This window comes from Boleophthalmus pectinirostris, unplaced genomic scaffold (assembly GCF_026225935.1).
Source record: "Boleophthalmus pectinirostris isolate CB_2022bp ecotype Guang Dong unplaced genomic scaffold, ASM2622593v1 HiC_scaffold_18, whole genome shotgun sequence".
Taxonomy (NCBI): domain Eukaryota; kingdom Metazoa; phylum Chordata; class Actinopteri; order Gobiiformes; family Gobiidae; genus Boleophthalmus; species Boleophthalmus pectinirostris.
In genome coordinates this window covers 22,613,533-22,639,677 of record NW_026571133.1, presented here as the reverse complement: position 1 = coordinate 22,639,677, position 26,145 = coordinate 22,613,533, and the positions used below count along the sequence as shown (strand labels likewise).

Below are 26,145 nucleotides of genomic sequence, written 5' to 3'. Positions count from 1 at the left end.
GCTTGGTTCCTTGGCGATGGACCATCAGGCAGCTGATCTCCTACAGCAATAGATACATTCAAAATGAAACATTCATTGGGGTCATACTCTCTCCCTGCTTCTTGTAGCTCTTTGCAGTATTCACCAAGGTTGTCTTTGAAACTCTCAAGTTCTCGAAGGGAAAGGTACGTGGGGGACATATGTAAACTATCCAGTCCATATTGTAAAAAGTTACTAGAGGAGGCCGGGTTTGGGAAGCCCAGGAACAGCACTCCTCTGCCTCGGGAAAGATAGCCAACTTTAGCGATACGAGAGAAGGCTTTGTGGACATCAACAGTCTCCCGGCAGTGTTTGATGATGTGGCGGCATGTGCTACCAATTCTGCCATATAAGCAACTCTCCTTATGTAAGTCCCAGTCCTCTCGGCGACAGTTTCTGGAACAGTAATAAGTGTAGCAGCTGTGGCAGGATTTAAAGTACAAGCATGCATTAAATAAAGTCTCAGTTCTTCGACATTTGTTGTTGGAGCACATCATGGTATCATCCTCATCGGGACTTTGATCTGGGGAGCATTCATCTGCACTCTTCATGGCATCACTTGCTCCATCCATGTCCCTAAAGTCTGAGGTCATCCTTATGGAAGTGGGCTGTTTGTCTAGAGGAGGGGGCTCCTCCACACACACCTTTGGGGTTTTTCTACAAAGAGACACTGCCTCCTCTTCGTCGATTAACTTCTTCAGCTGATCTAGAATGTCCTCACTGGTCCTTCGGCTTGGGGGTTTGTAGTCAGTCACAAGATCTGCTAGAAGCTCATCGAGCTGCTCAAGGCTCTGCTGTAGTGAGGCATTGTCATGTGTTTTTTCTTTGGTTGGTCCTTCAAACCCATGCTGAGAGTGCTCTGGGCCATCTGTGCTTCTAGAGTCAAGAATGTCCCAACTAGCAGACCTCCCATCTGCCTTGGTGAGGTTTCCCGGTCGTATATCGTTGTCCGTTATTGTTATTTCTGGTGTTACAAACCAGAGTTTACTGGTGGGGCTCTTTGAAGCCTCTGTTGGGCTTTTGTCAACCAGCGAATTATCAGACATGGACAGAGCAGCATAGCGTCTTGGTGAACTAGAGAGATTTACCACCACTGGTTGTGGCTTGTCATCTGTTTCTGTAGGGTGCTTCCTGGACTCAAGAAGATCATCAAAGCTCTGTCCACGATGAACAGGCTGTTCCCGCTCAACACGAGAGTTAAGGATGTTGTCCCAAGATCTAGAGTAGGATTTGGCCTCTGTACCAATTCTTGGGGGCTCCACACATGGATTAGTATACCATGATGATAAGGCTGGCTCTTGTTGGACTCTGGTTGGAGTAACTTGTGACACATAAGAAGCAGGGTTAGTGGAATATCCGGATGCGTCTGAGCCATACCATTCATCAGCTTGAGCCTGTATTACTCTGGCATGTCTGCGTCCCTCCGTGTAATAGGCTCTGGATGGGATGTGGTGCTCTGGAGCCATAGCATACATCTCTGTTGGATAATAGAACCTTGGTGGGGCTGTTTGTATTTGATAAGATCTTGGATCATCCCCATAGATTATTCTTGCAGGAGGTGTTTGAATGATGTATGGCCCAGGCTCATTGGTCCCATACGGTTTAGGATAACCAGAGTATGGGTATGACTCCATCTCTGGGTAATAGGGCTTTGTGGATACTGCATGCACCAATCGTGTCCTTGGATCTTGAACATATTGTACTTTAGGAGAGTGTGAGTATGAGCGACCTGGAGAGTAGCGTTCATCATGGTAGTAAGAGCTTGGCTGAGGTGGAGCAGTAGTGACATATCTGTTAGTGTCATCTGCATAAAAAAATCTGGTTGGCACATTAGGACTGGAATGAGCTCTTCGTTCTCTGCCATAATATTCAGTTGAAGAAGGCATTCTCTGCACAGAAACCTCCACTGGTTGTAGATAACTGTTTGGCATGCTACGTGAGTATTGATAGGCATGTCTGCTGTCAGAGTCTGTTGGTGTTGGTGTTCGGGAGTAGGAGAAATGTCGAGGCACAGTCAAGCTCCTGGTGCCACTGCTGTGATGCCTCTGCCACGGGATGTCCATGTTGGGGGAAGCCTGTTTATGTTTTGAATGCTGAACAGCACCATTGTCAGGTTTGATGTCCATGCGACACCTGACATGAGGGCTAGTGGCAGGTTTTTCACTCCCTCTGTCATCCAAATTATCAGCACCATAATGTGGAGAATATCGAGCGCTGTCAGCCATTTGAGGCTGTAGCTTAAGAGGGTGCATTTCATGCACGTGAGCCCTAGTAGCAGCATGAGACGAGTCTCTACGTGGCGATACTTCGGGTCTCCATCGGGCTTCCCGAGGAGTCCTGTGTGACTCCCTCCCTTTTCTCCCTGAAGACGGAGTCCTTTCAAAAGACACTGGAGTGAAGTGTGTTTGGACGCGAGGGGCACTTTTTGATCTAGTCCTTTTTTTTTGCTCAGAAACTACTTCAGTGGAAATGTCCGCTCCCATTGGCTGAGGAGTGAGCCTATGGCTGAAAATATCTGGTGCTGAAAAGCGGTACCTCTGCTGCCGGCCCAAGGCATTCCAGGCCACGTCTGGGTTGGCTGCATGCCTATCTGTCTTTCTGAATGGAGACTCCATTGCGTACTTGTGGGATTTGGGGTATTCTAATGACCTGGAGTCAAAAGTGAGGCAGTGCCTCTTATTGACTGTACTTATACTGTCCTCCAGTGTGTTGACATTTATAGCATCACATTGTGTGAAAGGCTGCAAAGACTTGAAGTGTGAAGAAATAGGAATTACTTTTATGTCTTGATGCACAGTTGATACCAGTATGTCAGGTGGGTCTGTGCGTGTCATCTTAAAGGGACTGTTCTAGTTTTGTCCATAGAGATGTTTTAAAGGTGATGGTGCCTGAAAACAAAGAAAACAACAACAACAATCAGTTAAGTCATTGGTACACGCAAATGTAACTAATTTGATTAATTTGCTCCAGATTTATACCATACCATAATAACAGTTATACAAATACAATAAACCAAGTTTGTTGTAGCGGACCAGTGTTATTATTAATGTTTAATGGTTTGAAGTCTTAATATAATTTTATGACAAAAAGCAAATAAATAAAAGAAGGTCTAATTTGGTGCCAATCACTGCAGAAACAATGTCTGATGAATTATTAATAATGTCATGCAGAGCTTCTGATCACACTGAATGCATCTGCATGACTTTAGCAGATTATTCCATTCCAGTGAAGAGTGAGAGGATATGATAAGATGGAGGGACAACAGTCAGCGAAAACACAGAGAAACTTTTACCAACAATAACTAGTGTTTATTAAGGACAGTCTGAGTAATCATCCAAAAGGAATCTACCCCAGAAGAGTCTCTACAGATAATGTCCATAGAAGAATGCAGGAGTCTGTGGTGGTCAAGCAAACATACATTTCTTAAAATTACATTACCAGAACAAGGTAGTCACTGGGAGAGGTAAATAAGGAGAAATGGGCCATTAAATAGACATACAACCCAATCACGTTCAGTGGGTTAAAAATAACAGGCTTTTTGTGGAGGTTCTGGGATTGGCTGCCTTCATCACAGATGTCTGCATGCTGCAAGTGCTACTCTGCCTTCACACTCTGTCTGACAGCTCATCTTGGTAACACTCTGGGTACAAGACAAGAATCTGGTGAGCATGCTGCCTCATATGCTGGTGGTTGTGCCTTTTCTTGCTACCAGATAAAATAAGAAAACTAATCTAATAAAGCGCTGACAGAAAGTAATAGGGTTAGTCATATCACATCACTGGTATCGTGATATCTATGAGGATGATATCAATTTTGAATATAATGCTGCATGCACTGATGCTAATTTTTCTCTCAGTTGTGAGGGGAATCAGACTTAAAGGGCCCATATTACACTATTTTTTAAAATGTATTTTATCATGTTGTTTCCTCATCAAAAACATAGTTGGAGTTGTGTTTTGTTTTAGTCACACATGTTTAACCTACAGATCCTGCTCAGTTGGGCTGAGCTCTTCTCTCAAAACGAAAACACTCTATTCCACTTCGTGATGCCATGTGGTAATACAGGAAGTGCCCCACTGTGTTTTTAAACTCAGTACACTTTCACTAGAATCATTTGGATAATTTCAGCCTTGGAAATGCCAACCTCTACAGAATAAAAGGTAAAGGGCAGCTGTTAAATTGAAAACTATTAGGTGTGGCTTTTAAAAAGCACCCTCTAGTGGTGTACAAAAGAGGAAGAAACCTCAGAGACAGACTGGTACATTCCTATCTTCCTTCAAACCAAACTACATCAGGCCAAACTACTTTGACTCCTATCCCTGATGGTAATTGTCACTGTGGTGGGTGAAGTCAGTGCAACTACATCGCCATAACAGCTTCAAGCATCCTCATACTGGAAAAGAAATATGTATCAGAGGAATTATATCCTGCAATACCAAGTCTGTCATTTATATGATCACCTGCCCTGTGGTAAAGCCTATGTGGGTAAAACAAGCAGAGCTTTAAAAATCAGATGTAAGAACAGATGTAAATCAGATGTAAAAACATAAACTATCCTGTGGCAGCTCATTTTGTAGATTTTATCCTATCTCTTCCTTAGGATATATTGGCATTGAAAATGAACAACTGCCCCCTAGAGGTGAGAATCTGGAAAAGCTCCTATCAAAAAGAGCTCTTCTGGATTCACCAACTTAAGACTCTTGCTTCTCATAGCTTTAAGGTGGACTTTGACCTGAGACTTGCTTTTTGTGCCATGGTAAAACTATTTTTGTATTTTATAAGAATGTTTTTCATGTAAAAATATCAAACTGTTTTTTTTCTTGTTGTGGAGTGGGCTGATCTCACCGGGTGACCTCACTTTAGGACCTCCTAAGATATGAGCACCTATTTAGGTTAGGGCCACCTAGTGCCTCCACTCAAGTTGGGGCACCAGCCAATCAGTGAAGAGCCATATATTCTGTGTTGGCAACGATTCCCGAGATCGAGGACTTAAATCCGGAACAAAGAGAATGTTCTGTGAAATGTGAAGGGAAAGACGTTATTGCCCTTCTTCCTACGGGATTTGGGAAAAGCTTAATATAGCAGTTAGCCCTGTTAGCACATTACATATGTCACAACTAAATAGCAACAAATGGTTAAATGTAAAAAAAACAAAACCCACCTACCACTGAGTGAAGGAATTCTAACACTGTGAGGTCAGACGGATTCTACAAAGTGAAACCGGCTGATGAATCAGGCTAATGAGCACCTGGGCTGGTAACCATTTCGTATACTGTGGTCCAAAGCAAGAAGGCCTTTTTGCATGAAGGCTTTTTTGCCAAAATGTTATTTTAAAATTAAAAACAAGCTTTTGGACTTTGGCCATTTGAGTATGCTATGCATTTTTTTACTTTTAAACTGAAAAACTACCCCACATGACATCCCATGGTGGGACAGTGCAATTTGAGCATTGGAGATTTAGACAACTAATAATAACATGTAATGGCACAAATGTGTGAATGAAACAAAACACAACTCCAGGTATGTTTATATATAACAATATTATAACATAGCTTAAAACTCCCAAGATTCAACAAGATTCAATTTTGACCTTTAAATACTGTCTGTAAAGGCTCTACAGAGGCTGAAAACTCTTAATAATGAAAGCAAAAGTTAAACAGATTTAAATAGCCCCAAAATAGAATGTGCACATATTATAAAAGCCACTTTTAAGCAACCTGTAAGTTATAATGTTATTGAAAGTTTTCCCTTTATTTTCTATATTTTGATAAAAAAAATGTAAGCCTTGTCCTAGAATGCAATGGATTGTGCATAATAAAAACAAAAAACTAAACTAAACAAACAAACAAAAAAACTTAAACAAGCTGTAGAGCACTATTGGGAGAAACTGTCTCTGACTAAAGGGATGCATACAGTATAAACGTACTGACCCTCCCCCACTATAAAAGACCCTACTCGCTGACCACACACTTGACTGACTTATACTCAAGTGTCAGCTTCAGTTTAACTCTATATTCAAATATTTATTTGAATTGAGTCATTAGCTGCTTTATCCTTTCCGCTTATCCTTCTAACCTCTTAATTTGGGATAGGCTTTCTATCAGATGCCCTTTCTGATATGGCTTCATTTTTACCTAAGCTTAGCAACATATGCGACATACAAAAGCTGTACAAGCAATGAAGATTAAGCAGTGTATAAAGGATACAGTTAGGTCAGACAAAGCTTTCAAATTGGAAAACTAAATAAACAGTATTACAGTGGTTTATGTAACACAAACCAAAGCACACAATAGCATGTCTGAGTAACCATTGCCCTTCAGTGAGATAGAAGGGTTTTTGAGACAGTTCGCCCCGGAGCAGATACTGCATGAGTAGGCCTAACTCAATCATTTCACTATATTGACCTAAAACAGTTGTATAATAACCTTTTCCTGGTTTAGTTAGTTTTCTCAAAGGACTTACTGGAATGATGATGATGAAGCAACATATTACACTGTAAAACGTATTGTCATGACAGGCCTGGCTCTTAGCTGAGAAGGTTACAGAAGGTTACTTTTACAGTAAGAATCTGGGAGAGAGAGACTCAACAAAATAATTGACCTATACTGAAGCCTAGTTTAAGGAACTATTTGTTGGTGGTTCTTAACCCATACACAGTGCAACAAATGATTACGGGTCATCTAATATAACACAATTTAATGCATTTCAATGCATATTTTCGTGGATAGATACAATCTGAATTTACAAAAAGTATGCTAATTTTAGTATATTTAATAGAGTACGATAGTACATTTAAATGTGGTCTAAGGTATATATGCAGTTGGTCCATATGCAGTTGTTACAACCTCTGGGTCATGGCTTTGACTGTAACCATTTGCCAAATGTCGCTTAACCCAACCTCTAGGCTTATGCATCCTCTCATGTTTGATGTGTAGCTGTATGCTTTTCTGTTAGTTGCCTTTTTGGCTGCTGCTTCCTGCCTCCATTTGCACAATTGCCTCCTGAGTCTAGGAAAAAAGCCGTGGTGTTGTGGCCACATTGGTAATAAATCTGCCAGTGTTTTACTGATGCCAACCTTATGCCTCAACAGCAGTTTGTGGAGGCTGTGTGCTCTCTCCATCTTTAATTCGTCTGATCAATAAGTGCCAGATCTTTCACAGCATAAACACAGCTCATTCATTAGATGTATGCCTCTGGGCCTTACTCAATATTCAGCAAACATGTTCACTGCACAGCATAGATTTACATTTAGGAGGCCTAACAAAAATGGCCTGTGTGACCATAGGCTGGTTTTTAGTTCAGTTCATAGCTCCAGAGAGACTCTGTTGTTATCAACAAAGCTTAACTGTTATTATGGCTGACCTAGAAATGGGCTTTGGCCAAGTAATCAAGAGATGGCCCTTTGGAAAGTCTTATGTCTGTTGTGGATGTAAAATCTGCTATAAACTCAATAAGGAATAGCTACACATGTGCAACTGAGCAAGTACAGTGTGGTGTGGTCACAATGGGACTGGAGCACACCAGACTCAAGCGATCTTTAATATGGCCTTTTCATTTCAATAAGCATCTCTTCTATTAATCTCAATGACACACTGATAGGCTTCGACTAAACTCAGTGGCAGGACCTACCAGTGGTTTAATGTTGCACAGTGGGAGAAGTCATCAGTCTGCACTCGAGTAGCTTCACATAAGGCAGCACCAGACTGCACCATGTAGCTGCTTATAAATCTGATCCGAGTTAAACGAGCACATGCAACCAGTGTGGGTCTGTGGAAGAGCAGAGCTCACGTGAAGACAAACGCACTAGGGTCACAGCGGTGCATCAGTTTCGGCCAAACGTCGCATTGGTGCGCTGAGCTAGCAAACCCTACGTGCTAGCGTGTGTGTGTATGTAGTGTGTCACAGCTGCTGCTGGGGATGAGCAGAGGATGATGTCAGTGCTGTTTGATGGTGAGGGCACAGGGAAATAGATAACTATTTAAACGTGCAGGATTCTGTGCATCGGGCGTGCACTGGGCAATCAATCAATCCCTATTCAAGCAACGCCGTGCAAATGCAATCTGATGATAGTAGGATGCGCGGTCACGGCGCGTTCACTCCGCCGCAGTGTTGTAGTATAAGCCAGAAATAACAGGAGAAACCCCGTTACGTGTCCCCCGTGAGTGAGGGTTGTGTGCACCAAATCTATGATCGTGAGGCAAAAGAAAAGCTCAGTGCTTACCGCAGCTGTTCGCCCTTGCAGCCTGGGCTCGTCCATTCTCTACGGCGGAGGCGACTCCAGGCAGCGCCAGTGCTTCCCAATGACGACATCGAACATGTGCAAAGGTAGAGCTGCAATATCCGCCTTATTGGTCAGTCCCAGGATCCTCTCTCTCCCTCTCCTCCCCGTCTTCACTGACGTTACATCGTTAGTGATTCTCTGCGCAAACGCCGCTGCACCATCCACATCCATCCAACAGCCAATCACCCATTAAACCAAACCAGATAAGTTCAACCAACCACAGTCGAGCGCCCGCGTCGCACTCGCGCCTTGTTTAGGGCTACGTGCGTGTGTTCGTGCGTTCATGAAGCACCACCCATCTATTAATGTGTAAGAAACAGTTTTCTAATGACACACATTTGTGCACAGTAGCGTTCTCATGACCTTTCCTTTTGCGCCACCTAGAGGATATTTTTAGAGCCAAGCCCCTCAGTTAAAGAGTTTCATGCTTACATTTTTTCAAAAGGCAAGACACCAGTTACCATCTTTGTGGACTAGTTACAGAAGCATTTATGAACTTCAGATGTTCCAGTGGCAATGTCCAGGCTATGGTCCAAAAGTGCAAGAAAAAACATTAACCATATAGGCCGCACACCCTGTATCAAATGTTCCCTGCTCAATTTCTTACAGAGGTCTGTGAGATATTGTGAATTGTGCTAACAAAGAAGACAATGAACGTCATGCCAGTCTCATATAGGCCAAGCCATTACAGAAATATTAACCATAAGCCAGGTCAAAACTCCAATAACACTTTCCCTAAATCAGTTTGTTAAAATGGTCCAAGATATCACCAGACCAGAATTCATTAGGAAACCAAAAGTAAAAATAACTGTTTTATGTGGAACAATTAATGATCTCAATACGGGAGGGAATGGTGATAAATATTAAACAAATATAAACATTTGATGATTTTCAGTAAATGTCCACTACAGTTTACTCAAAATTATATAACTGGCTTTTTACTGTGTAATTGGTGCTATTGTCCCACATAGCAAAAAATATCCGCGGCGGATACGCGGCGGATCCGCCCGGAGATTCGCGGAACGGATCCGCATCGGAGTTCACTTGCACATCGCCGCGGATCAGCAACGGATCCGCCGCGCGGATACGCAGCGGATCAGTCGCGCCTCCGCCGCGGATCCGTCAAAATAAGCCCGGATCCGCGGCGGAGGCGCGGCTGATCCGCTGCGTATCTCACGGATCCGCCCAGGACCCGTTTTGGATCCGCTTTCAGAACCGGGTTATCTGCCCCGGATCTGCCGCGGATCTGTTTATTGTGTCGTTAGGAGCCTAAATATGCTTCAGATTTAATACTGATCCACTTCCTACTGACCTAAATACACACCAGCAGCATTTGCATTGTAATTGTACATAAACCTTTTACAGCAAGTATTAAAACTAGGATATAAAGGCTTAAATTTAAAAACATAAACTTAAACAATTTCAAAGTTGGATCAGTGATATCCTATCACTAAATCTCATTAGTTAAGAGTTAGTTTTTTGTTTTTTTTTTACATTGTAAACAATATTTATTTAAATCATTAATTAGAAATCTTAGGACATGAATAATTATTATTAATGTTATAGGACTTATATACCCTTTGAGTTAACCGATGCTTCATTCTTAATATGAAAATGACAATTTACAGTTTTTACTAAAAATAGTTCAAGTTAAGCAAAGTTTTTGGTTTTTTTTAAATGGCAAATAAAAAAATAAAAATAAAAATTATATGAGTAACAGCCTGGACAGATGAGACAGAGTGTAGCCATACCATACTGTTAAAACTCAAACTTAACTTGTGTTTACCACCACAGAACAATTAGACGGGTGGTTGTTCTTATAGAGTGTGCAGTGTGGGAGCTTCAGAGCCTCTGTCTTTAGCTTCAGTCTGAGGCAGAGGTTTTGAGGCAGAGGTGCAGTGAGTCTGGCTCCTCTTCAGTCCTACTGGTGAAGATCCAGTCTGTCAGTGTCCAGCTCTGGACTTCCCCTTTCTCACAGCATCTGACATGACACCAGTGTGTATTAAACACCCCATTACACATCTTATTCTTGTAAGGAGTTAGAGTTCAGGTTTGTGAAGAACATTGTAAGTCATGAAAGTGGCTGTGTGATTTGAACATGAAAGGTAAACACTTGATTGGAGAAATCTATGCACTTACAGAGGGTCAGTCTGTAAACTCCACCACAGCATGTTGTGAAAGAAACAATATGCACAACAACAGGTGTGATTATAATGTGCATATGTTTAGTTATGAAAGTTAATAAAAGTAGGATAATACAGTAAACTTACACAGGGTCTGTCTCTACATTTTTGGAACTTGGCCCAGCAGAGGGAATTCTGTAATACATCAAATAAGAGAAACACAAATATCAGTTTGGATCATTTCAGGCCACAGTGTTTAATACAAGTGCAGTATTTACCTCCAGAGGGTCTTTATCAGGCCCTTATGTCCATCTTCTTATTAACCATAGTATATTCTGAAACAGAGATGAAAAACATGATTTAATTCATAGGAAATACTTTAGCGCAGTAAAACTGAACTCTTTTGTTTTAGTATAAGCCTGAGTATGAACATGAGACGTATTTCACTGCTGTTAATACACAATACTCTACTACATTTACTTTTACCACAACATTTAAAATATAATAATCAATTTATGATGGTGTTCATAGTCAATATCAGTGTAATTTAGATGTGACACATTAGTGTTCATGTCAACATCTCTCACTGAAATCTGAAGCACCGTCTCAAGTCCCATAACAGAAAGTTAGAGACAAAGTCAGATCTGGCTCTAAACTAAATCCTCACTGTCACAGAAATCATTAAAAGTACTTACTTCTGATCAGCGTGCCGGGCTCCTGATGGGGACATTCAGCAGAAGGACAGGGGCTCCTGATGTCATCTGGGGAAAAACAACATAAGTTTTGGTTGGTTAGCTAACGTTAGCTGTTGTTAAAAGTTGTGCTTTTTATTACGTTACGTTATTGTATTATGGCACGTTGCGTTAAATTATTGTATTAAGGCACTGACATGACTGCACTTTAGTCTCAACTTAACAGTCAACACTCTAGTCTACACAAATAATAATTATCTCTGGTTAAAAACACAACCAGATCAGACACCGGTGTCACCGTCGCTCCACAGCCGAAGGGAGAGCGCCGAGAGCGGCGTCCAGTCAGAACCGAGCCCGTTAGACACGACCAATGATCACGGAGCAGAATTACATTTCTGTGATCGTAAAAATATACAAGAATATAAGTAGCGTTATATAAAAATAACATTTAGACTGGGATCTAGCTCAAGAGATGGAGTTATCCTGACTCCTGACCTCACATCGTCTTCATCACGTTAGCTGCTACTGTCGCTAACTTTCCTACTGCACTTGTCAAAACTGACACACAGTCACACATGTACACACACCACAATATAACGTTAACGTTATGTACATTAATGATGACTAATACAATTCACTTTTAAACTATTTCTTACAGTTAAATCCGCGGACAACAGGTGGATGTTGTTTCTTTCTCTCAGGTTCTGATAACGGCTGATGAGTCAGTGGCGCGTCCGCGCAGCGAATCCGAACCGGTTTAGCCGCGGATCCGCGCATTGATAGAACAAATCATTGTGTCAAAAACAAAGTGTTGTGTTAAAAGTGCGTTCACAGTGCGGATCTAAGATGATTTAACCGCAGATTCTCTCTGTAACAGCAGGCCATCCAAGGGTTAGGGTTAGCAACAGTCAGAATGCGAATACGGAACAAATACGCAGCGGATCCGCAAAGCGGACGGACTGTGGGGCGGATTTGGCGGAGCGAAAGCGGATCCGCTGCGGATCCTGATGCTAGTAGGGGTTCTTCTTCTTCTTCTTCTTCTTCTTCCTCTTCTTCTTCTTCTTCTTCTTCTTCTTCTTATTATTATTATTATTATTTTAGGGCTGGGCACGTTAACGTGTTAACTTTGCGTTAACTAATTAAGTCATTAACGCCGACAATTATTTTAACGCCGTTAACGCAGTTTTTATTATTTATATATTTACTTTATTGTAAACGTCTGTTTCTCACTGGCTTTTATTTTGAAAAAGTCCACCGTGAGTGTTTCTTTAAGTTTGACGTCTTTTCTTTACACTTTTTTCACTTTTTTCTCACCACGTGAGATGCAACGTGCCCGAGCCTCCGCGAGCCGCGGGCCCGGCCGCGGGTTCGGCCGCGGGCACCGGTGTAGCGTTTTCAAACTACCGCCTTCAAAAATTACCCCCCGGTAATCAGTTTCAAATTACCGGGGGTTAGGGTTAGGGGTTAGGGTTAAGGGTGGTTGGGTTAGGGGTTAGGGTTAAGGGTGGTTGGGTTAGGGGTTAGGGTTAGGGGCTTGAAACCGTTTTCAAATTACCGGGGGGTAATTTGAAACCAGTCCAATGAGATTCATTTGGTCTTCCAATATTCTATGTTATTAGGTTCTTTTTTTCAGACCTAGAGTGTTATTTCATACCTGACAGTTCGACTGCTCACTAGCGTCTTCCTCAGAGTGGTCACGTGATGTCACACTCTAGGTCTGAAAAAAAGAACCTAATAACATAATTTGAAACCAGCTTCAAGCTACCCCCCGGTAGTTTGAAACCGGGGGTAGTTTGAAACCTTTACACCGGCTCTGGCCGGACCAGCCCTGCGCTCTGAGCTGAGCTTATTTCTTTAATTCAGTGCTGGAGTAACTGATTTACCCAGATACCACTGGAAGAAAAAATGTGATTGGTCCATTTCCATTCCATTATATTAACCCTTTGTTTCCTAAGAAATATCAGTCCAAGTTTATAGCACTGATCTAGAAATTATTACTAGTGTAGTGTTCATTACTCACAGCATAAAAAATATTCAATAAATATATTAGCAGTATAAACGTCCATTCAATATTTTTTCTTGAGCCTTCACTGAATACCTTGAAGGCTCTGAGGATTCCCCTGTGAAAGAAATGCTGTTTGCACAACAAATGTATGGCTCTTTCATTTACATTTCCAATAAAAGAGCGCTATACTCTACTTTTTAAGTCATTAATTGGTTTTGCGTATAACATGCGTTAATCGCGATTAATCGCTCGAACTCATGCGATTAGTCACGATTTTAAAAAAATATTTTTGCCCAACCCTATTATTATTATTATTATTATTAGGCCGGAGCGCCAGAGACTGGCGAAGGGCCTATTAGTATCGCAAAGCGATGCTCCTAGTGGCCGAAAAATTGATGATTACGAGCAAACAAATATATTAAAGACATGATGCATTTTCCACTGTTGGCCAGCAGGGGAGCAAAGACTCCCTGGGGCGCACCGCGAACGGCTTTAATTTTCATTTTGGAATCTGGTGAACTTTTATTAAATGTGTCCAATACTTAGTTTAGCCGCTGCATGTCTGTGTTTCACATATGCCACACATAATAACAAGCAACTGACTATTTTCTTATGTGCTAACAGTGCAGGTGATCTGGTGCCTAAATGCACACACACTGCAACTTTTATTGCTGGTTCAGTGACTGTTTTTCATGGTTTATAACTTGTGTAATACTAATTGCTCATGGAGACACGATCACTCAATCAACAATAAAATAGCCTCATTAATGTTTAGTAATGGTCAAATGCACCTTTATTTTGTGATTTATGACTACTGTCTATTGGCTTGGGTCGCAAAGGTTTGTGACTTTTAAAACATGAGTCCCCATAAAAAAAAGATTGGGAAACACTGCATTACGACAGCCTGGAGCTGATGTCAACCTAAAGATTAAGACTGCACCTCTGACATTAGTCCTCATGTTACACACACCTGCAAGTGATACAGACTCATTAATTATTACAGAGGGCGAGTGAACTGGGCATGTGCAGGACAGGAAGAGTAGACTGAGAAGACAAGGAGCGAATGGAGCAAATAAAAGTACCATGGACATCTCTGCTTTGCCCAACAATAACGACCCTGGGAGGTTCCTCCAGCTAGATGCGGGCATGCTGCCGGCTACCCACGGCATGTTCCAGCTCCAGGCAGTGATGTCCTCTCAGAAACACTGGCACAACAGGGTCTATAACCAGGTAACTGTGGGACTCACAGCACTTCCTGGTCGGAGCAGGGCCTTTTTGTTCTAACTGTGAACATGCTGTTTTGTGATAATATTACCAGTCTCTGCAATACAGATTTATAATCTGTTATCCTGTGAGGATTATACATGAGATGCTTTAATGTCATGATTCAGTGGTTCAAAATACAAAGATTAAATAAAATACAAGATACAAATCTTTACCTTTTACACAATGGTTACTACGGGTATGACACAATTTCCCACATGATGAGACAAGAGTCAAGATTGGGTCAACAAGAACCAAACAAGATGATCATTTGTCACCATTTATGATGCACAAATAGTTAGATTCAATTAATAGTTTCATGTATTAATAAAAATTTATATATTACTTGTCATTGTAACACTGCTTTTTGGAATTATAGATTCTTAGAGGTGTGATTCAATCTCGTGTAATAGGCTTGGCTTTAATTGTCTACTTCACTACAGATGGAGAATCAGCGTGTGAGAGGGGAAGGCCAGACCCAGATTCCTTCTCCAGAGAACAGTCCTGTGATGTTTAAGGATAGATATTTGGAAAAACACATAACCCCTGTCACTCTGAAGACCACTATCAAGACCAACCCTTTGTACATGGATTTCATTGAGTTGGAAGAGGTGGATAACGAGAAGAACAAACCCTCTTGGACTGTGCAGGAATACGACATGCAAACTGAGCATGGAAATCTTGCCAACTATCTAAAGGTATTTGTAGCTGCAGTAAATCAACTAAGTGTATGTACCAATTACTGAAACGTTTTAATCATAAAGGAGTTTCTTCCTCAAAATGTATGCATAATCCTGTACATTTATTTGTTACATAATCCATGAAGTGCTCTCAGTGTTTTTAAAACCATACACTTAAAATCTAAGCTCAATATAAACGTTTGAATTCATTTATTTAAATCTAATATAAACCACTTTATTTTTTAAATCACCAGTAGGGGGCGTGTATGTTCTTGTAACCACTTTGTAAAATGCCACTAAAATGACCAGAGGTAGTTGAAAAAGTCGTAATTATGTATGAGTTATTAAAAAAAATAAAAATAAATGTATTTGTTGCCCTCCTTTTTCAGGAAGCTGAGAAAACCCCCAAGGACCTAGACTTCTGGCTTGAAGAGCTGTACACACCTGGATTTGATTCTTTACTCAGAAAGAAAGAAGCTGAGGAACAACAAAAAAAGATTTGCAAATTTTTATCTTTAACACTTTTATCAGTCTGTGTTATTCTTGTTGTTATATTAGTGCCAGTTATGGTCCTTAAAAACTCCAATTAATAATGGGTTAAAATTACCACAGACTTGATAAGTATAACTAGAACCAGAAGTTTATAAACACTACATAAAAGCATAAAAGCGTTTTGTTGTTGATGGTGGTGTTTTTGTTTTTTTTGTACAAATCTGATTTAAACTGGACACGAGTCACTCTTTCACAGCCCACAATGGCGCAACAGTTTGGCAAAATTATCTATTTGAAATATTGGTGAGGAAAAATAGTCATGTTTTATACAGTGCACATAAATCTCTGGTTCCAAATATTTGTATATTTACTATGCTTTATAATAACTTTAAAATAACCATCTGAATATTATTTATGTATGAAATATATATTTTTATAAAGTGGTTAGGATTATTATTTTTCTTGTACTTTCAACCACAGACATTCATTTGGACAATCCTTTAAATGTACTGAATACTTGACTTTACTACTTCCACTACAGAACCTTCTCCACAGTGTAACTCAGAACACCAAAGTTTACTGATTATTTATTTATTGCAATAAAGATGTACAAAGTATTGGTAATCATAAATGTTAAAATGTTAGAAAAAAGCATATCTCTGACTGTTAACAGTACAGTGTATCAAAACATTACTGCTTTAACCGGCTGGAGACACTTCAGAGTGAAACTGGTCTGATCTGCTTTTGCTTCAGAAGGCATTGAAAAGAAGTACACATAATCAAGGAGAAAAAAAGACAACCTGCTCAAATCAAAATCAAAAACATAATCAACATGCAAATTAACTTACAACCAAACAAAATATTAAAGAAGGCTAAGGGAGAAAGGCTAGACTAAAATAAATATACTTTTCCATTATGAATTTCAAGAATACTCCACTCCCTTAATTTGTACCATGAGACTACATGTATTTACAAGTTTAGATTGAAGGGGTGGACGACAGGACCAGGAGAAATCAAAACAAAACTTCTGATCATGGCTAAACATGCAAAAGATTGGAGTTGGAAAGGCAAGAGCTTTGGCAAAAAAAAAAACATCTGATTCTTGAGATCACAATGAGATTTGGTTTGCTCAGCAGCAGTATGATAATCAGGAGTTACTGTCAGGACATTAGTGAAGAGGACAACACTATTTTGGTTGAAAAATCATTGAACACATCTCTTATGACATCAACAGACAGCATCAGTTCAGACTGGTTCTTAAGTGTAATATACAGGGCTTATATAGTATACTTTATCTAAATTACAAATATAGAGTAACCCGTCTTCTTGATAATGATGCTCTTTAACAGGCAGGCTGAAGATTTAGCAAATATAAAATATTTCTAAATTTTGTAACATAAAAAGTGCCCCAACTTTCTAAAAGAAATTATGCACAACATGTTTGCTGAAAAGGCTAGTAACTGGACCAGTCGTAGTGATGTTTACTACTGAACTCTGGTCAATAGACCAGTATAAGTGTGCACACACTTAGCAAAGTAGCCAGTGTAACATGTACATACACAATATACGGACAATGCCCGTCAGATGAAGAGTTTTTGCTTGCTGTGCACAAAACATTTAAAGAAAATAATAAGAAAAATAGAATATGTGGGCTAACTGCTAGCGTAGTGTTTATTATACAGTACATTCAGCTATTCTAAACATTGAAACATTCTTATGAAATTGCATACAAGTCAAATCAGTCAAAATATAAATCAACCAATGTAACTGTTAGTTTAGAGGGACAAATAGCAGGAGCAGTGAACTTAGAGACAACTAGAGAACCCTGTTTGACTTCATTGGTTTGTGAGCCTGGATATCCTCACGGCTTTCATTGCATTCTACAGAGGTCTGTCTGGTACTGCACAGATACAGGTTTGATTGCTTCCTGTTACCATGGTGGCTGCATTTGATTACGCTGTCTAATGCTGCGCTTTTGACAGACCTTGGCGTGTCCTTAAAACCACAGAAACTGGCTGCTGGATGGGAAAATATGAACAAGTAGATGTGACTCATTTGCAATTGGGTTTACTTCCTGCCATTTAGCCTTATATTCAAAGAAAGCAGTACCGGACAGATTTTTTTTCTGATAGAATTTAACAAGAAAGTTGTATGGCAGGCCAGGCTATTTGATTGTGGCAGTTTATTAACATTGAGAACTCCATCCAGGATCCAACGTGCACCGGACCAAAAATGTGAAATGATGATGGCTTTTCCATAAAAAGGTAACATTTTTAAAGAATGTAAGAAGGTAGCATTGAACCAATAAAAACAGTCACATGAAAGTATGGGTTATTATTCCAATATGTGTAACACAACTCATATGCATAGAGGTATATTTTCACTGAGACTTCTCTCACTTTCTGCTTTCCATTCTTCTAGTTCCTCTTAAGTCGAGTTTCTCCTCAACACCAGCAGTATATCAGACAACAAACTGCCAGGTGAGTGAGAGCAAACTCAAGTCCACTGTGTCTGTGACGCTGGCCTGGTTCCATCTCTTGGCTGAGTACTGAGCAGCAGTGGGCAGACCTAACCTACAGGACAGACTAATGCAGCTTAAGATGGAAAGAAAATAAAATGTGTCAAAACTTCACATGGAACTAATGGATCTACATTTATGACTCTGCTGACCAGCCAGTATGGCTTATAGAAAAAGCAGTGACAATCGTTCTCCAAGCATTAAGGCAAAGTTCAAACGAAGCTTCTGGATAGAACAGTTACACCTTAAGGGGAAGAGCTGTGCATGTGACAACATAGTATTTAATTAAGGAAACACTTCATTTACTTCAGTCAGCAGCTACATGGGGCAACTTATCCTTCCACCCAAGCAGGCAAGAAAAAAAAACTAAATTCACATATTTTCTGACAAACAGCTAGATCTTAAATCTAAGATCCATGCACATGTTAAGATTGTGTCTTTTGCTGAGTCACTGAGGCTAATATTCGGCAGCTTAAAGGAAGACTCCAAAGTGACAACACTATGCCCCAAAAATGTTCAATAAGAATAATAAAAAAAATGACAATAAGTCATTTTGTCAACCATGTGGATTGTTTTTCATTAACTCATATAATCCACACATAAATACACCGAACCAACTAGACAAATTCACATTTAAATCTCAATAAAACTAAAGTACTATCCACCCACATAAAATATTGTCAATCTATAGAGATCACTTATTCTATCTGATTCAAGTGGAAGGCACAACCATAAGGCTTTAAAAGGTTTTGCAAAGCGTTCTGTCAGCCTCTCTTTGAGACAGTGAAAATAAAAACATGTAGGTGCTTATTGCTTTTGTCAAAAAAACAAAAACTGGTCCAACTCACTTAGACAAGGATGACATCGAAAATACAAATATAAACATGTGCAGGACTGCCTGAGAGAAATTAACAAATGTAACATTTCTGTGGAACAAAAGGTTAAAACTAAAGCTAGAGATTAAACACCCAGGCCCGGAGAAACTAGAGAGGAACAGAGCGGGCGACAAATTCAGACCCTCACTCACATACAGAGGGTCCAGCTCATCTCTGCCAATCTGACTGCATCATAATCATTATTCATACAGTGTGATTTTGTCCATGGCTGTGTTTTTATCTTCTCAGGGGAGTGTGCCTTTGGGTTTGAACTGTAACTGGGACTTGTGCGTGGGTCAGGTGTGGCTTCTCCGGTGTCTTTATGAGTAGAAGGTGAGGACGCTCTGGTGGTTGCCACGCACAAGCAATATTGGAGGCAGATCCTTGGACAGTGCCTCTAACCAGGCCATGTACAGAGCACTCGACACAGCACCCTTCCTAGCCAGTGGCAGGCTCCTGCGAGGAGAACAGCACAAAATTAACCAAGCTTTGTGTCATATAAACCCACTGCTATTTCACGTGACTATTTTTTTAAATCAGACCACAGTTTTCATTTAATCATAGTTCATGAGGTAAATAACTTCATCTGCTTCTTCTGAAAGTTTACACTACACTGTGATTGGATGCCACCAGACATAAATAATAAGAATACTCTACTATAGTGTAAATTAAGCACCTGATACCCACAATCACACTAAACCATCATACTTAAAAACTGATGAAGACGCAGGTAATCAGCCTTGAATGGTGAATAACTAATGCTCTGCACCACTGTAATCCTTTGACTTACATGACAATGAGGTTGGCTGTACTGGAGTGCTCCTTTAGCAGCTCATTCAGTCTGATCTGGCGATTAGTCTAAAAACAGTAATAAAAAAATGGTTCAGACAGAGTGTAGTTGATAAAATAAAACATTTGACACATTGTATTTAAAACTGTGAAATACAGATTATGTTGAAGAGACCTTTGCACGATACAGCTCCAGCTCATTGTCAGTGATTCTCCAGGGCTCGCTGTTCTTCAGCCTTTCCGCAGCATCCTGCTCCATGTCGTCCTCTTTCAGCCGATAAGGCTCAATCATTTCCTCAAACGCAGTAACGCTTCACAAAAACAAAATCAACACATTACCATTTAATAATCTTACACACAGGTTTAGATAGAAGACTTGGCCCTTAACACTTTTGTCATGTCTCTTTGTCTTGGTGTTCACACTTTATGTGGAGTAGTTGTTTTATACAGGCAGACCACATGAGGGTGGAAGTGGTCAAGTTCTGACAATCTGCATGCACCAAGATCACACTACATGCATCAATCTTTTCTTCTTAAATTGTTACATGAAGTAGTACAATTCAATTTAATAAGCAGATCTGTATATGAGAATAGACTGATCATAAAACAAAGGTTACAAATGAAACTACAACTGTGTGTTTAAATAACATGCTATAACACAATGATTCAAAACTTACTGTTCTTTCTTGGGCTTCACATTGATGTCCCCCAGCACAGTGATGTCAGAGAAGTCTATCCTGAACTTGCTCAACAAAGTGGCCATTCTGTACATAAAGAGCACACATGGTTACACAGATGCAGAGCCAGAGTGAGGACATTTTTAGCCTATAGAGGTGTGAATGAGACCTCTGCTGTCTGAAGATGGGCTTTTAGAGGAAATATAAGACCCAGAGCTGAGGCTGATGGCTTTTTTTTCCCTACTTTGTATCTGAGGCTGATGGCACTTTGGGTATGAGACTCATTTCTCTACCTTCACTTCAAAACAACAACTGTGCTAAAAGCAAATAAAACACATATGTGCTCCACTACAACTCTGCACGTGGATCCCAGCCACAGGTTGTAGGTGGAGATGCACTAAAATCTAATAGAGCACAGACAAATAGTCAACACAGACAGTTATTCAGCATCAAATAAACATGCATTTAGCTTTTATGTGAAACTGTGAGCTAAAAAAAGGGAGGAAAATGCAGAGTGCTCGTACAAAGCTAATTTTATCCAACAAAAGGATGTAGGAGGCAGCTGTAGGGGACAATGAGAGACAAAAGAGGAGGGGAAGTGCACACACAGCACAAGTGAGAGAGGTGCATACTGTTTAGCCTCATTCTGATTGGACATTATGAATGAAATGTTAACAACTATAGTTTCCCTTTTGGTTTGTGTCAACACAATGTTAAAAAGTCAAAATAGCAGCTTTTAAAATAAGTTAATATTTAATTACAATACATAAGATACACAAAGTAAGTTTTCTAATGGTTGTGTAGCAATAATTACTTCTGTGAATGTTCTAAACTATTTCTACTAATAAATATTTAAAAGAAAGCAGAGATGTTGTTCTTGTGGCTAATCCAAATGTTTACTGAAAGAGAAAGCACTCACGCTCTGCGGTCGTGGTCAATGCGGTTAATTTTGCCCCCAATAAAGACACGAATTTTACAGTCCTTCCATCTCTTCTTATTCGTGAGCAGATAGGGAATCAGCAAAGTAAGACCTGAGAAGAGGCAGCCAGTGTCAATATTTTCTTAAATCAAATATACATATAATGGGAATTTATTTATTTATTAACTCATTATTGGCAATGTGTTGTGTAATGAAGAAATAGTTTATTGACAAGATTTAGGCTTAGTAACTACTTGATTAGGGGTTTAAGAGTTAGTAATTACTTAATTAATACCCTAAGTCTGAATTCTTAATAAGCAATGTATTAATAATTAGGAATGAAGTTTTTGTCCATTCTTTATTAAGGGTATTGAGAGTGTCGTTATTACAAAGTGTTACCCAATGTACTAGTACTTTGGTGCGTCATGACAAAATGGGGTCTTTTGTATCAAAACTTCAAGCTGATTTTAATGTTTCTCTGTGTTCGAATAATGAAAGACACACTCACCTCCATCATCGAAGAGCCACCACACGTCCACGGTACCTTTGCCCTGTTTCCTTTGGAACATCTGACTGGCCTCCAGCAGTCTCTGGTCAACCACGTTCAGCGGCATAGTTGGGCTCTTCTTGTCTGCATTTGAAGAACAGAGATTTAGCAGAGTTAAAAAATCAAGAAAACATGACCCAGTACAACAAAACAAACTATTGTCATTTACCAATGTTATTCATCCATTGTTATATATTGTAATAAACCAAACAAGCTTATGTTGAGTTTGCCATTTGTTTCCTTGATAAAATTAATAACATGAACATTTTACAGGGAATTCCATTACACAATTTAGGATAACAGAAAAAGTAATAATTTTCAATTTTGTTAAATTTATATTCATTTGTGTGGTTTTTACTGAATATAAACAATGAAAGGCATATAGCAAACAAACTAGAAATGAGTTAGAAGCAAGGTGTAACAAGGTGTAACAGTGAAACCTGGAGAGGAGTTCTCTTCCTGAAAAAGAAAGCCTTACAAACTGTCAGAGACAAACTGCAGTCTGACCGACGACTAAAGACAGTTTGAATTTGCAGAGCTGGCACACACTCAAAACTAGAGTCAAGGCTAAAGAGTGGTTTAAAGGCACACTCACACACAGCTGCACACTGAGGTCAAAGAAGGAAACACTAATTGTTAGTATTTAAATGTCAGAAAGACACACACAAGAGCCACAAAATAAAGAGCGGACAGTGTTTTAATTCAAGAGGACTTTGAAGTATGATTTGATTTTGTTCACAAAAGATGTAGGAAGGCAATGGAACAAAAGCTGCAAGGAAGAACGTAGAAAGCAGGAAATTGAAAAACAAGAAGGTTTCAGGAAAAATCAATAAAATGCATGTCCTGCCTTTTTTCAACAGTGGCTGAGTTGGTGCTTTGCCATCATCTTCGTCATCTGGAAAATGTAAGAAACGCAAATACAAATGAGATGGAGTTAAGTGTGGAAATGCTCAGGTGAATGAACTTCTACTGAGCACATGCAGTTATAAAACCAGAAAAGAACTAGAATAAATGTGGACTGGCTACAGAGCTGTTGAAACATACCATCATACTGGGTCATGGAAAAACTATGACTACTTTCCATTGGCAACACTTTCTACAAAAGGCTTAAGCCTTTCACCCGAAAATATGGGTTTTGAACAATGAAGCCACAGCTAAGGTCCAAGTCAAATTAAACTGCTTTTAGCCAGTAACACGTACATATGTATGACAGGCCATTAATACACAGGAATATACTGAGATAATGTTGGATTAAAAGATGATTCAAACTGCAATCCCTCATGAGAAAAGGGATATGTAATAAAGGCTCTGGGAGTCAGAGAAAACTAAGAGGGTTGGATATCAGACATGTATTTTTAATAAGGACTAAACACGGGTAAGAGAACCATCTGAACAAATATATTACATATAATTCATATATCTCAAAATTTGATATTGAGTAAAAGTAAAGTAAAAGTACAGAAAAGAGGATAAATGAAAAAAAAATCCAAACAAAATAGAGAAGTTGTAAAAGTATTTGTGGTTTTCTTATTTAGGCAACTGTAGAGCACTTCGATGTGTATTTATGAAGATGAGCTGGAAGGTCCTTGTTTAAGACTGGAGTTTGTGACAGTTCCCACAGTGAGTGTCCGCTCCCTAAACTACATAGATACAGATATGCACAAAGACACACAGGACGCAACGTGGCCCACGACATCTGTGCACAAACAAACTGAGCCCAGTGGGATCACAGAGGTCAAAGGTCACCAAGGCAACTTCCTCTCACAATGTTGTGCTTGTTTGAATGTGTGCTTCTAAATGCCATCTTAAATGTGCGACTTCAGCACCCATAACTTTCCTCATAACAAAGTGACATCAATATCTCTGCCACTGTCAATGTGACAATAAAGAGCACTCCCACTATATATTCCTGTTTATTATACAGTTTACTTAAGCTAAGAAAAAAAGTCATAATGTAATCTTCCTTGTTTAGTTACAATAAAGGTTTATGTGATGGTGACTCAGCACAGAACACCATGTACTGTATAAAATGTATATAAAATTAAATATAAAATATGATATAAAATTAAAAATAGCCATAAATTACTTGCCATTAAATACAGTGAGTCAAGGGCTATGGATGTGAGGTGTATTGTTTATTATGTTAATAAAGTTATTGTACATTTCCTATAGTTCTGACTGAGATTAGATTTTTTTGAGCATACATTGCCCCACCCTAGTTAAAAGCAACAAAGCAAGCATACATGGAAGTGACTGACCTTTGGGGATGGCTGGACTGTTCTGGAGGCTGGTCGTCTTAGAGGATGGCTTTGACGAATCAGCATCTGAGTCTTTGCTGGTGTCTATGGACACGATCACATCTTTGGTCCCCGAAGACTTCTCTTGGGAGGAAAGCAGCTCATCTGGGAGTAGGAAACCAGGAACAGAAGTGTAAACAGAATATACAAACTACTCAATTATACATAGTACACTACAAAAAGTTTCATCTTTCCAGGTTAAAATAACTGGAATTAAGAAAATGTTAATTTGATCAGAGTAAATTTCACATGACAAGAAACATTATATCCCAATGACAAGAGCTTTCTGTGTGAAAATGGATCTTGTTACATAAAGATAAGAAAAACAACAACTTTTTGCATTCAAAATAAGAAACTAAATCTTATATTGTTTGAATCAAGAAATAATTATTACATAATTTTACTTGTTAAATCTACTCAAAAGAAGTTACATGTTCTTAATTTGAGGAATTTAAACTTTCCTAAATATCACTTTTTGCTGTGTAGTATTCATTATGAAATACACACAAATAACATCCTACCCAATCATTCACACTATACCTTGTCCTTGAATATGCGAGACATCCAATCCTTCCTGAAGACGTAAAATAACAGCTCCGTACTGGAAGTCAAAGGCATCGCTGTGAAGAGAAAATCCAAAATAAACATTCATTGGACAACATGAAGCCAGAGGAGGACATGTCTTTTCCAGGGCAACTGTGACGTAAACAAGCTGATTTTATCCATAACAATGAATGTTTTGAACAGCTGCATTGGCCAATAGGGAGGAGAGGTGCATAGCTCAGTGCATTAGTGGTGATTTTAATATTGTGGCCTGAGCCATCTTTGACCTTCAGCACTAATTCTATAATCCACACACGTTATACTCTAATTCTGCCTGAATCGCAGGTAGTGCTCTCACATGACTGATTTAAGGTTCATTGAGGATTTGGACTTGGACTGTATTGCTGAGCTGTTGCTACAATAAGTACTGATTTCCTTATTTTTATTTTTCAGGCACAGCATGTGAATGCCCTCAAGACAACAGGAAAATGGTATTGTGTAATGATGATACTAAGAATAAAGTATATTTTTTAAAAACATCTTGATTTTATGATGTTTGGATCATGATCTAAGATGATTTTACATGTGTGCAAATAAAATCTCTAAATATATTTCTCATGCAAGAGTCCAACTACTTACTGAATCATACTGATATAAGTCTCCACATTCATCATGTCACCATCTCGCCAGTCATTTTTAAAGCCAAGCACAAGAGTGTTAGGTTTGAGACGACCCAGACCTGCAGCCTTTAAGAGAGGATAAAGGAGAATAAGCAGATGTGACTGGACCTATTGTAAGACTAACCGGATGTTTAAAGTGTCCCACCTGCAGCAGATACTGTGCTCCCTGTCTGATGTCCTCAGCAAACACTGAGGTGTAGAAGCCTTTTGTCTCATTCTTGAGCAGCCAGCGCTGATAACGAGCCTGCTCTGTAGCCATATCTTTGAAGTTAGGCCTTCTGTAGCCCTGCACAGTGCAAATACAGAAAATTAAATCACTTAATTTTACTGCATTGCCCATGTCAAAATAACATATAAAGATTGTGCAACAAGTGCAAATTTTCAACTTCCGTGTATACTGGGGCTTTTCTACACTACATGACTTATTTTAATACAACAATCAAACATAATTCAATTATATAAGTTAAGGTGAACATTTTAAACAAAATTGTTAATACATTTGAAAATTCATTTTGAGAAAACATAAATTCAAAGCGCCATTTGTACTTCAAAACTAAAAATAAACAAGCTTAAGATCCACTTCATGCAATCAAGAGCAAGGTATGTAAATACCACATAGATTAAATCTTTGTAAAAACATGTTTATTTCAGGATGAAATGGCTGTTTTTTATTAGAGTCTAATTTAGTTGACTAGTGAAACAAATCGCAGATATAAGCGGTTCAGCTGAGGTGAAAGGAGACCAAA

General features: G+C 39.4%; 3 protein-coding genes across 3 annotated transcripts in view; 1 reads left to right on the top strand and 2 right to left on the bottom strand.

The window, feature by feature from the left end:
• Positions 1-2,852, bottom strand: part of LOC110161679 (DENN/MADD domain containing 1A) — an 11,083-nt gene extending 8,231 nt beyond the window's left edge. The window contains exon 1 of the mRNA XM_055154129.1: positions 3-2,852. Coding sequence (XP_055010104.1) covers positions 3-2,852 — 2,850 coding nt within the window. The remainder of the gene's footprint in view (positions 1-2) is intronic.
• An 11,234-nt stretch (positions 2,853-14,086) lies between these two features.
• On the top strand, positions 14,087-15,733 carry minar2 (membrane integral NOTCH2 associated receptor 2). Its single transcript, XM_055153367.1, has 3 exons — positions 14,087-14,349; positions 14,826-15,080; positions 15,452-15,733. The coding sequence occupies exons 1-3, from the start codon at positions 14,203-14,205 to the stop codon at positions 15,650-15,652; spliced, it is 603 nt and encodes a 200-aa protein (XP_055009342.1). The 5' UTR covers positions 14,087-14,202; the 3' UTR covers positions 15,653-15,733.
• A 396-nt stretch (positions 15,734-16,129) lies between these two features.
• Positions 16,130-26,145, bottom strand: part of slc12a2 (solute carrier family 12 member 2) — a 31,140-nt gene continuing 21,124 nt past the window's right edge. Inside the window, exons 17-27 of the mRNA XM_055153361.1 lie at positions 25,545-25,685; positions 25,359-25,465; positions 24,717-24,796; positions 24,138-24,281; positions 22,727-22,774; positions 21,841-21,963; positions 21,333-21,444; positions 20,414-20,500; positions 19,912-20,047; positions 19,738-19,805; positions 16,130-19,403 (exon numbers count right to left, since the gene is read on the bottom strand). Of these exons, the coding sequence (XP_055009336.1) occupies positions 19,268-19,403; positions 19,738-19,805; positions 19,912-20,047; positions 20,414-20,500; positions 21,333-21,444; positions 21,841-21,963; positions 22,727-22,774; positions 24,138-24,281; positions 24,717-24,796; positions 25,359-25,465; positions 25,545-25,685 (1,182 nt within the window). The 3' untranslated portion in view covers positions 16,130-19,267. The remainder of the gene's footprint in view (positions 19,404-19,737; positions 19,806-19,911; positions 20,048-20,413; positions 20,501-21,332; positions 21,445-21,840; positions 21,964-22,726; positions 22,775-24,137; positions 24,282-24,716; positions 24,797-25,358; positions 25,466-25,544; positions 25,686-26,145) is intronic.

Bases quoted from the DNA above. Each gene is read 5' to 3' on its own strand.
- minar2 (XM_055153367.1), top strand. From the start codon at position 14,203: ATGGACATCTCTGCTTTGCCCAACAATAACGACCCTGGGAGGTTCCTC. The intron at 14,350-14,825 runs GTAACTGTGGGA...ACTTCACTACAG, and splicing joins ACAACAGGGTCTATAACCAG to ATGGAGAATCAGCGTGTGAG. The intron at 15,081-15,451 runs GTATTTGTAGCT...CTCCTTTTTCAG, and splicing joins ATCTTGCCAACTATCTAAAG to GAAGCTGAGAAAACCCCCAA.